Below are 12,886 nucleotides of genomic sequence, written 5' to 3' on the forward strand. Positions count from 1 at the left end.
CCTTAAAGAGTTCCTCTTAAGAACTGTGTAGGTAAAACAGGTAGTCAATATAATTGAAGTTTTCCCATCCTTAACTAATTTAACACAGCTGCTACACATAAGACAGAATGAATCCATTATTAAGATCACTTTTGCTCTTCCCACTGCACTGGGATCCGAAGCAGAAGGCAGCATAAGAGTCTAGGCTGAAATAGAAGAGAATTTAGCTCCATCATGTCACTTTAAAGCACTTTCCCCATGATAAACCTTAATAGGTAGACAATTATAAAAAAAGATCCAAAAACCTGTATCTTATAACAGTGACATATGAATTGAAGTTTATGAAAGATGTTTACTTTTAACCCTTGTATCAGCCATAGCTCCATAGAGTTAAAGTGGTCTTAAAAGGGTTCTAGATTGTTCACAGTGAAAACAATTGAGTCAGTCACAGGAAGAGTGGGAGAAAATTACCAATGCAGACATCTGTCTTCCCCTTAATGGCAGCTTCATGAAGGGGAGTGTAATTCCAATTATCTCGAGCATTGGGATCTGCCCCGTGCCGCAGGAGCAGATTGACAACCTCAGCGTGGCCGAAGGAGCAGGCGTTGTGCAGAGGGATAAGGCCGCCATCGTCCCGCGCGTGCACATTGGCACCGCTCTGGAGTAAATACTCAACCACATCCTTCCGACCAAAACCTGCAAGAGGAAAGGGGAGAAAAGGCTTCAGGGTTGGGGAAGAGAAATTCCTGCCCCAGATGTGCAGATTAAACCAACAAACTTCAGTAACCACTCCTAAAAACAATCACAACTGGCATGGTTTGCTAAAGAAGCATTTACATATTAAGGATGTTTCTGAAATTCTTAAAAATTAAGATTGAATTCAGTAGAAAAGTAATATTAAAGATTACAGAAACAATTAATGCCTTGATAGGGTTCCCTCACGTTTCAGCTGTACCTGGCATACTTATACAATGGCAAATGAACTAGGACATCAAACTGTATCTATATTTGCTTTACTATCTCCATATGAGGCCAGAACCACAGACCCTACAGCAAATTCACTTTTGAGTCTCACCATGGCACTTACCCACCCTGCCTGTCCTAACAGAGAACAGAAGCTCAGAATACTTGGGATGAGAACTGGATCAGACACATGGTCCATGCAAAACCAATTTATCTGCACAGGCACAGTAACTCATATTCACTGCACACACAAGCATATGGTTCTGCTGCCAAAAAAAATCTTAGTGGCTATACCCATGCAGTCTTATTGTCTATATTCCATTATATGCATAATGTTTCTCATTTTTCAATATGTTCAGCTATTCTAAGTACCATAAATACTGTTATTTTTCTTAAATGTATCCTCACATTTTTCTTTTTTCCTCAAGCTTTCAAAAAATTCTGTTTATAGTTTGAATATATACTCAAAATGGACTAAATTATTTTGAGGAACTACTCAGAAGAGACCTTCACATGTGCAGGAGTCCTGCAAACACATAATCAAAACTGTTATTTGAGTACAAACTGCTTGGTATTTTCTTCTGAATACCAAAAAATGTTCACCAGGACTGCTGCAATTATGCTACAAAAGACTCTGATCAAATTCTTTACTACCTATCTGGCAGCTAAACCACTCATTCTTGTACAGAAGAATTCCCACCCCTCAAGGTGTTGATGTAAAGTCACATTTTTACAAAATTCCTCACCAGGAATCAACATCATAATTGATAATCAGCTGTAGTAAACCTTATTATAGGCATAGAGAATTCCCTCAGATCCCTCCATTTAATACAGAGGCTCAATCAGATACAATTCATGAGCAATCCACAGCTTCCCTCCCAGCAAAGCCTGCATCTATTCACGAAGTACCTTCAGTACAGCACCACCCCTGTAGCTAATTTAATGTCCATGAAATGACCTCATTTGTATCACACCAATTTTTGTAACTTCTGTCCAGCCCCCAGTGCACAGCAGGGATTCCTTACTTCCTTGGGGAAGCATCTGTACACCAGGGCACCATATATGGAAGGGGAATTATTTTCCCATTGCTTTCTAAAGGATGCATGAGTACAGAGGAAGTGGCCAAACTGCACAATGGTCTCTGCCTCTGCTCTTTCCTGAGCGTGGAAAGCAGGGCAGCCTTTGCTATCAGGGAAGGCAGTCACTGCCTACTCCAACAGCTCCTCTTCACCCTCAGCTGGCTGCAGGAAAAACTATTTCAACACTTTGAAAAACCCCAACACTGTAATTTTTAAGAGGTAGGTGTTTTCTTTAGCTCTTGGGCTTTTATCAAGAGACCACCTAGATGGGATCACACCTTTCAACTGTGCAAGGTAATGGTCTTATCATCATGAACTCTTTGTTTTAATTGCCAACAAGAAAGGCTGGCTACTCAGGACCCCGAGCTGATCATCTTCTATCACCTGTGACAGCTGAGCAGCTCACTGCACTTGTTCCCTGGAAAGTTACAAATTTTTAGCTGACAATTCACAATTATTAATCATAGATGAAATGTACAACTGCACATAATTAAAAAAAGGTATTTATTTACAATCACAGTGGGTTATAATTGACATTCAGCTACTTCTGATGGGATAAAAAGCTAACAGAAAGAACTCAGCTCAAATTCTTCTCCCCTGCCTTGGGTGTTCATATATTTTATGAAATTTAGATTGCAGGAAGGGCATTTTAGTACCTGCCAAGTCCTTAAATCCCTGTGATACTTTGACACACACTGTGATGAAAAAGACTGACTTGAGGAAGTAGATGCAGTTTATGATGGGAGAGGATGGAGCCTCTTTTATTATGAAGGCTGGTGGGCTCTGGACTAAACCTTCAGGATAACTTAACCATCACACACACAGTTGTGCACTACAAAACCCAAAGAGCAACCTCCAGCAAAACTCCAATATGTATTACTTCTGATAATGACACATTTCTAGGGAGAGCCTGAAGCTTTTTTTCTTTTACATATTTTACTTCAAAATCTGCCTTTACAAACTGACACATGAAAAAAGAGGAATTGGGTTTAATTTTTTTTTAAAAATTGTTAAGTAAGATCTGGGAAAAGACTTAAAAAATAGAACCCAAATTCAGACCCAGAATGCTACTAAAAAAGGAAAAAAGGGCAATACAAAACATGGTGACATTATGTATTCCAGCTCTAACTCCTCCATAAAAGAAATCTTGAAACTGAATGAAACTAGTCAGAGAAGTTCTGTAATGTATTTTCTAAGAACACCCAGACAACTAGGATAAACAAAGCCAGAATAAAACAGATTTTTGCTTTTACTTCCTGGAATGTGACTCTTTCAGAGGCAAAGACAAAAGAAGTGAGTATTATTCCAACTGTGAATAACAGGGGAAAGGCAAAACCAAACAAAACCAGTCAGGCCCAAGACGAAGAGCTACTTATGTCCACCTTTCACACAGAGCCTACTGCAGGTGGGCTGACAACAGCAGAGCTCAACCTGAGGGGTAAAGAGAGAAATCACACAATTCCTTTCTGTCCCATTGAACCAGAAACTCCCAGCATCTCCTACAGGCCGCTGAGAGGAGCAGTTCATTTCTCTGTAGCAAGCTGGAAGAAGATTCGGGATGACAACAGTGTCTCCCATTTACACACCAACATGTTCAACCTTAGAAATCTAACAATTACACGAACCTATGGCTACACATTTCAAAAGAAAAATCTTTCTACAGATCAGGAGTTATTTAAAGTCAAGACAGATCACCCCTGTTCAGAGAGATAAACCAGATCATTATAGTGAATGAGAAACATTTAGGCAAAAAACCCCCAAACTAACCAAAAGCACATAAATAAATAAAACCTACCCCTCACCTCTCCCAAATGCTCTAAAACATACACAGTTGTTTAGAAGTTCAGAGTTTATAAGTGGACAGGAAGGATTGCTGCATATAAAAAATTAGCTACAAAAATTTATTTTCCTCTGACAGGATATTTTAAGTTGTCTCCTGAGCTCTCTTGCCAATTAAGCTTCTTGAATTTATTACATACTGCTGTCCTGAGGAGACTTTCAAGAACCTAGACCTAAGTCTGAGTCAAGCTCTCTTAACATGAGGAAAGGACACCTGAAACCTTTACCAAAACAATCTAATAAAGAAATAAACATCTTTGTTACTATCCATATTGATTAGCTGAAAAGCAGCTGGTGTTTTCTGCAGCCTGTCAGCCCTGGAGTCCTACATCTAAGGCTGTAATTAAACCAAAACAACAAACATGAAAACAAGTCACAGTCAGGTCTTTGTCTCAAAAGGTGGGATACAATCTTCTGGCCAGCTGCCAGTGAAAGCAATGACGCCAGGCGTTTGCTTACTTACGTCCTGAATTAACAAAGTCCATTTGTCAAAGATAAGAACGCAAAAAGCTTAGAAACGGTGTTGTCTGACAAACACCTTCACGCGTTCACTTCTAAAAACGCACAGGCCCGCTGGAATCCATGAGAACTGTACGTGGGACGTGTCCCTGTCAGAGCTCACGTGTCACAATACGAACGGCAGAAACCCCACTCCAGATGCGTCCTCAAAGCCAGATGAGGTTTGTTTTTAAAAAAAAAGGAAAAATAAGAAAAATTAAATAAGCGAGCAGACACGGCTGTACCGCTCGCTGACCCCTCCGCGCGGGTGACGCCGGTTCGGCCCCAGGGCCGGGCAGGGCAGCGGGGCGGGGGCGATGCTCGGGGCCGGCGGAGCGCTCGGACCCCGGCGCTGCGCCCGGCCCGAGCGGCGAGGCCTGAGCGGCCCGGTGCTCCCGGCGCTGCCCCGCGGCCCAGCCCGGCGTCCCGTGGAGGCGGCGCTGCCGCCCGGCTCCCCCTGCCCCGGTACCTGCGGCGAAGTGCAGCGGGCTGGACTTCCTGCCCGCCGTGTCCCGGCTGTTCACGTTCTCGGGCCGCACCAGCCGCTTGACCCGCTCCACGTCCCCGTTCCTGCAGGCCTCGAACAGCTCCCGGGCCGGCTCGGCCGCCGCCGCGCCGCAGCCCGGCGCCTCGGCCAGGGCGGCCGCGCCTCCCGCGCACCTTCGCCCCGCCATGGCCGGGCCGGGCCCCGCGCAGCCCCCGCCCGCCGCCCCTCACGGCCCGGGGGCCTCCGCACGCGCTCCCGGGCGGGCGCTGCGCCCGGCGGAGGGATCCGGGCACCGCCGGCCTCGTGCGCAAGCGCGCGCGGCGGGAGCCTCCCAGCGCCGGGCCGCGGTGCTGCGGCCCAGGCCGGGAGCGGAGCCCAGCGCGGCCTCTCACGGGCTGCCCTCAGTGCCCCCTGCTCCCTCGGGAGGGATGGTGAGGGGCAGAAAATGAAAATAAATACAGCGCCAGCCATTCGTCCCAGATGAACAAATGTGCCTTAGGTGCTCTCAGTAATTAAATGTAGGGATTTTTCTGTTCAGGTATTTTTCCCCCCTGCAAGTGTGTAAGACTGCATTTTGGTGCCAATGGCTTCATGATCCTTGCACGGTTGCTTATATAGGAAAATACCGTGACTCCGAGGAAGTTCAGAACTTGCATAATAACTATGAAATGGAAATTATACAACTTAAATTACACAGTTCTCTTTATTAATCTCGAAACACAGATATTAAAAAACCTGTTAGTTGACTTTGCCAATTCAAAGTTTTGGAAGAGAATAGGAAGAGTTCTGTCCCTCCCTGCCCCTGCAGTTAGCTCATCGGCTTGATGGGGAAGCCTGAGCCCAGATGGGATTGACTGGAATAGAATTCAGTTGATCACTCTGAAACGTGGGGTTTTTTTATTCACACCATATTAAAACACTTTGGAAAAAAGTAGTTGAATAGGGTCAGTACCTTCCTGTTGCAAATGCAGAGATGAGTACCTCCAAAGTCAATTCACCTTGCAGACTTCTGTCACATTAGGAAATTAAATGACTTAAGTATGAGGAAAAAGATCAAGCACATTTGTACAGTCTAGTCACTTCCATTCTGTCAAACATCCCTGTCCCTGAAACAAGGAAGTTACATCCAAATTTTCTTTCCCTGGTCCATACTAATGCCTAAACTGCACTCAGGAATTTTTGGGGGGAGACTACAAGCTGTACCAGGCTGTCACCATGCTAGTGACAGAGCAAGGTCTGATGCTTGTATCAGTGTGTGTTCAGTTTGGTAATTTACACACAGCCACAGCAGCAGAGTGACAGAAGAATGCAGCCAGCGCAGGGCAGGAACCACATGCTTTGACAAACGTGATGCCTTGGTCATGTGTGTTTTCTGTAATCCCACTGGTTTATCTCTGTGTCTGCATTGAAATTTCAAGCTGTGCTCAGCAGGCAGGGAATGGCCAGAGTCCCACACGTACATAATTCATCCACTGCTTTGCATGGGGCCATGATGTTCCCAAATAAGCTGTCATCAGCTGTGGCTCATAGGCCCTCTCAGACCTTCCAACTTCTCCAAAGTGTGCATGATGAGAGCTTCCCTTCCTGCCTGCAGGCACCACAGACTGAAAACAAGACCTGCAATGCTGCCATTTGTATCTTTTATTATCACCATTAGCATAGCTTGGAAAATGATACAAGCTTTTGAGTTATCATAAACCCTTCTCTGCAGAAGCAGAGAAGCAGCAGATTGCACTAACAGCAGAAACAGCAAATGCATTAACTTGACTGCTTTCATTTCAAAATTAAAGAGGGGACTTTGTATCTAGAAATCTGTGGAAGTGCAAATACCCATGTAAACACAAACACACCCTGCTCCTCAGTCTTCTGAGTAATTTAAAATCCAGAACAATATTTTACTGTTCTGCTGGAGCATGATTATAAAGAGCATAGCCTGATATAAATTCTACATTCTCTCCACATCACTATACCCAAAAGGTACTACTATTCTAAATTATCTACAGCCTGATTTCCTTTCCCAGCATGTCTTTGTGATAGCTTGACTGTGAAACTACCGCAGGTTTTATGAATGGAAACAATTAAAAAATTACTCTGTAAGAGCAGGATTCAATTTGCCTTGAATTCAGGAGGCAAAGACTCTCAGCATATTTTGGTACTGGTGTGTTAATAGCATTCTCAGTGACTTTTGAGATTCACCATACACACCCCCCTTTTATATGTTATTTATATGTTTATTTATTTTATGAGAAAATAATCTGTAAAATTCAATATTTTTCTTCCTTCTTCTGTACAACAGCATGGTTAGGAAATCACAGCTGAAATATATGCCAAATCCCACTCAATACAGGTGGCAGGGACTTTTCTAGATGTAGCAGGGGGTTTGTAACCCACCTGTTACTAACCCAGCCTGAGAGGCTCAGCCATGAACAGCTCAGAAACATTTCACTGTTATTCCTTTTAGTGTAATTTGGGATATAACAATGGCCTCTGCCTTTGAAGTATATTTATTCTGGTGGCATAACCTCACAAAACAGAAACATGAAGTATTTTGGAAGTGTGCTCAGTTTGTTTAGGAACATGCTTGGTTGGTCACTAGAGGGCAGGAAAGGAAAGGAGATAAAAAGGAAGGAAAAAATAGAAAAAATGACGGGGAAAAAAGAAAAAGAAAAATAAATAGAGAAATATATAGAAAAAGAAAGGGAAAGAGGGATTGTTGGGCATGGAAAGACTAGAGCAGCCTTGCAGCCTTAAGAAGAAATTATTTTCCTTTCTGCTTAGGAGATTAAGGTTTACTTATGGGGAGAGACACTGTTCATGCCAATCTACAAGGCAGTCCATCAGGTTTAGGATTTTCAGCTGTCAGCCCTTCATGTTATGAGGATTTTCCAGCTTTTTCTAATTGGTCCCCGCAGTTCTTTGCCTTGCTCTTGGAAGCAAAGTAAAATGCTGGAATAAATAGAACATTTAAAGAGTTCAGAAATTTAGCTTATTCCAAAAGCAGAATGATTTAAAATTTATTCCATTTGAAGTATTTCCAGATGAGACTTGGGAAAAAAGCCCAAACCAGGGATAATTAATGTGTACATCAGGAAATAATAAAACATTCCTATAAAGAAAAGAGTTTATTTTGGAGAGAAACAGAAGTGATCTGTTGTTTATTACTACATTCTTATAAGTATAAATAGAAACTTTCTCAGTGCAAGCTTCTTTTTCTAATTTAAAAGATCAGTTTATGAATTATAGGCTCACTGCAAAATCAAAGCAGTACAGGCTGTACATCAGTGAGTATGTGTAATACTGGATCTTTACAGAAACTTTCTCCCTTCCCCTTCTTATCTCATCCATCAAGTACTTTGGGCATGTCTCTTAAACAAGCAGGAACTGGTTCTTTTTTTCTGCCAGTTACCCATGTGTAGTTAGTGGTGTTTTATATGCAACACCTATATTTAACCAGCAGTTGGGGGTAAAGTATAATAATCATAAAATGTTGTTCTGGAATAACAAAGGGATTTAAAAGAAAAAAAAAAAAGAGGAGACATGGAGATGGTGAAATGTTGAGAGACTGAGCTTTTCAGAGAGGAGCAAGCACAAAGCCAAGTGGTCCCTCTAGGAGATGGGGATATACTGTCAGTTGCTAACCAGCTGTAATGGGAGGCCATTTAGTTATCAAAATACTCTATTTGTGTATGCAGCAACCCAGATAATTGTTCAGCAGCTGCATGACCAGCTGTGGGGACAGCAGTTAGAGAAGATCCTTTTTAGTGCTAGGGAGAAGTTTGTGTTCTATAAGAGTTCATGGAAACTAGATTGCACAGAAAAAAGAAACCTTTGGTCCAGGATGCCCATGATTTGTTTAAAATTGTTGCAGTTTTCTGTCAAAAACTGCTAGACAGAAACATGTCTAGAGGGCTTAAATGGAGCTCTTGTTTGTTTTTCTGTAGTGCCTGGAACATTCTGGGGTGACAGAGAGCTTTTTTAAAAGCGTAGGCTCCTTACGTGCAAAGCAGAACTACACAGGGTGCCAGCATGAGAACATGGCAGAGGCCTGGGAAGTTGTGATTTTTTATTGGGAAGAAACCACAAGCAGCAGAGGAGCAGTAGGGCTAAAGATCAACATTGACTGGGGATGCCAGCAAAACAGATTCATCTGTACCTCAAGTGTTCATAATAATATGAACATGCTGAAAGCAATTGAAGGCAAACCCGAATATCTGTCCAGCCATGAAATTCATTTTTTCTGGAGCCAGTCAAAAGAAAAAAAAATAGTGGGCTAATTAGGTTAAAATCTGTCTAAATCTCAGAACTGACTGAGATAGTAATAGGGAAAGAGCAATTCTCTTGAAAAATCATCCTAAGGGGGAATATTTAGAAGGAGCAACCAACAAGTAACAAGAGACTCTCCATACATTTAAATGGCAATTCAAGTGACATTTTATTAACAAATTTTGGTACTTGTTTTCTGTCCCAATTAAAAGCAAAAAAAATATAAAAGGCTCTGTGGAGGTTCAGACATCTTCACAATCTGCCCTGGGCCTTTAACAGAAGTGCCCAGGTCCTCCAATAAATTAACAAAGCAGGCAGGTTTCTCAGTGTTTTACTCCTAATTGCCCTCTGAAGCATTGTTCCTCTTTCCACTGATGGCATAAGAAGCCTATACTTTTAATTTGGAGACCTGAATTGGTTGCCTATAGTATGTAAATACCATCCAGAGCAGGCAGTGTGAAGGAAGGCAAAGAAGAAACTAAATGTAATGTTTTTTTAAGGAAGTAGTAGTGTACCACTCCAAATAGTTGCACATAGATTGTCAAGTTGTTATTTCAGGCCAGATCTTTGAGAGGCAATTTCTCAACAATTCAAATGATGGCTTCTTGGAACAGCTAGTTCCACAGTCCAGGGAAAAAATAGGAGAATGAACAAGCTATTCTTGACTTCAGCCTAAGAAAAAGTTACTTAGTTTAAGAAGTTTTTACAGTTTCACCATGAAGTAATAATTGTCCAATCCAGTGAACAGTATTTATAATGGAAGGCTCCCGCTGAAAAGTAGTCCATGGCAGTGATTCAGAAGAGGAATTGTGGTGAAAAGAAGGAATGTCATTACAGTGATATTGAAATCAGACATTAAACCATTAAAATCCTAAGACTTACTGTGAACAATACATGCAGATTTTTAACTTAGTGACAGAAAGTAGGAAACGTTCAAATGGTTGTTGGTGTCACACTCTAATGGTCAGTAATCTTCAGTAAAAGCCTATAAAAATGAATACAATTTTTTATTTTTAAAAGGAGGATTATGGGAAGTGAACACAGTTATGTATATGTCCTACTAAGCATAAATTATCACAGAGCTAAACCAGCAGTACAGCTAGAAATTTCTCCTTTGGGAGGATTTTTCCCACACCTTAAAATTCATCATAACCAGTAATGTCTCAGAAAGGGTAGAGTATATTTTGTGAGGGATATTCTTTGAGGGAAAAAGTGCTCCATTAAGACAATTCTTATGTTCCTGCAAGCAAGGTTTAAAATCTTCATCCAAAGATATTTTTGTCTTTAACAGAAAAATTTCATAATACTCAGATATTTACCAGATAAAGATATTTGCTTTCCTACCTGAATGCAGACTAGACAGCCACTCTACAAATCAGGGGCTAATCCTCACTTAAGGGATGTATATTTCATTTATTTGTTCCCTGAGTCAGTTGAAGACAGAATCCCTTTATCAGATCTCTGAGATCAAAAAAAGCAGCAGAACTGCTGGTTACACCTTAAATTTATTGAAGGCTTGAGTCTAACAAAAGTTAGAAAAAATTGAGTAATCAGAAAGTTCTAAAATAACTATATACTTGAACAGTGTTGAAAGCAAATTAAATTGCAAAAATAAGTTAAAAGCCTTTAGCAAGAGAGAGAAAGTTTTAAGCACTTTATTCAGGCAGTTTATTCTATGATTATTTCTGTAATCTACTTTTTTAAATCTCTAATTATTATAAGCAACTGAGATTTCTTCTATATAGTTTATATGAAGCCTTATAGCAGTAATTTATGTCTTTGTTTGTCCATGGAAGATAATTTTTCCATTAAGTTTAGAAAATTACTGATTTTCTTCTTTTATCAAACATGCCTTGATTGTTGAAATGTTGCCTTATAGTGACTCTCAAGATCATGGGTACACAGTGATGTAATCTGACTGCCTCAAAATAATAAATGGTGCTAAATTTCACCCGGGAATGTGATTATTTAGCACAGCACTGTGTACTTGGCCAATACAGCCAATGCCTAATACCTGATAAATTCCTCTTTAAATGGCAATCATTTCAGTGTATAGGGAAATGATATGTAATGAAGATTTTAGCTATCTGGGGAGTATATTTTAAAATTTTCCTTTTTATATTTTAGAGTTACTGAATACATTTCTTTATAATTAAAAAGTAGGTCATTTTTACTTTGCATGATTACACAAATGCTAACTATTGCTGCTAAGGTGAAGTTACACAATATTTCATTTCAACAGCAAGGTCACTAAATATATCTTATGTTCTATCTCTCTGGAACGGTTCCAGGAACATGAATGGTCATCCTTCTCCCTTTCCTTTTCAATTCTTTGCCTCATCTGGTCAGGCCCTTTGGTCTTCAAGATGAGAAATACTTCACTGAGTCTCCTACCTCACTTCCCCAGAAAATACCCAATGGAAGCCTATTTTACTTCCAGATCTGTCTCATAACTTGAACAACTTCAAGACTGGAAACAGAACAGCTGAATGGAAGGTTAGACTGGTGTGGAGATCTTAAAACCTTAAGGACATTGGAAGTGTTATCTCTGCACACAATGTGTGTGCACACAAATCAAGGTCCCACAGGCATCTAACAGTGAAATAGCATTTTTCACATTGGGTTACCAACTGGTTTTCTTCAGAAAGAATTTTGCTGATGATCCTTTCTCTGCTGTCTGGACAGTTCATGGAGCAGAGCTACTGCTATATTCCTCAATACTGTCCTTGCGTGGAAACTATTCAGTGTGGGCCAGAATAGCCCTTGTAACCTAGATGACAGGACCCAGATGTTCTTGTGGCCTTCTTAGCTTGTAAACAGAAGTCCTCTGTGACAGATAAACATTGGATACAAGTTGGCCTAATTTGTATTTGATCCAAGATAAATGATATTCCAGGAAAAAATATATGGAATGCATGCTAGTTACTAGGGATCCTAAATGGTAGGCAAACAAATCATCATTTGAGCCAGTTTGACACAACCAGCAAAGTCTGCTGTGCATTCCAAGGGGCGCAGAGCACTGTAGAACTGATAAGAGCACATGCACAAATGGCTCAGGGGTTTTCTTCTCCATTCAGGCACCTTACACTGTAACAGTGTTTGATAATGCTATTAAGAATATCAGTTTCCCTTTTTATGGCTACATGGAGAGATCCAAAAGCAGTCTGTGCTGTAGCAAAAATGTGAGAAGCCACAGTGCAGATTTACCACAACTACTGATACATGCCTGTGTTAATTTTATTCAAGACAGAAAAACCACAGTAAGGAAACATCAGGAGGTATTGGGAATCCTCCAATTTAGCCAAAAGAGCTTTTAGCAAAACAAAAATGGAATAAAATAAAATTGTACTTTTCTGAGCAATTCTCACTTGGCATCTACTCAGGTAACAGAGAGAGAGGGAAGTTCTGAGAAGTTGGATTTACCTTATAGGGAGTGTGAAGTAGAAACTGTCTTTTGCATCTAACAACACAGTAACATCATCTTCTGGGGGAGAACTGGTCTGCTTTTAGCAGAGGTCTCACAGAGTCCTGTAGGTGTAGCCCACCTTGGCTAAGAGCTGAATTAGTTTTTTTTTTTTCCCCACATGGCCTAGTTCTGTCTAGCAAAATATTGGAATATTTGGAGTAGTCATATTGACTTACATAGAGAGCTTTGATAATTAAGCTGGTCAACTGCCAGTCCCTTTGGGATAGGAAAAGAATCTGAAAGCTTTGCCTCTGCACTAGCAGAAGAGTGGGAGAGAAAGAAATAAATCTACCATAGATTCCCTTAGCTAAC

The 12,886-nt window shown here is 41.0% G+C and overlaps 1 protein-coding gene across 1 annotated transcript in view; it reads right to left on the minus strand.

Moving 5' to 3' along the window:
* The window catches only part of TNKS2 (tankyrase 2), a 28,852-nt gene extending 23,820 nt beyond the window's left edge, over nt 1-5,032 (minus strand). Inside the window, exons 1-2 of the mRNA XM_054276700.1 lie at nt 4,828-5,032; nt 451-675 (exon numbers count right to left, since the gene is read on the minus strand). Coding sequence (XP_054132675.1) covers nt 451-675; nt 4,828-5,032 — 430 coding nt within the window. The remainder of the gene's footprint in view (nt 1-450; nt 676-4,827) is intronic.
* Nucleotides 5,033-12,886: the final 7,854 nt, after the last annotated feature.

This window comes from Melozone crissalis, unplaced genomic scaffold (genome assembly GCF_028551555.1).
Source record: "Melozone crissalis strain CALT ecotype California unplaced genomic scaffold, PUWL_Pcris_2 ptg000019l_1, whole genome shotgun sequence".
NCBI classification, from domain to species: Eukaryota; Metazoa; Chordata; class Aves; order Passeriformes; family Passerellidae; genus Melozone; species Melozone crissalis.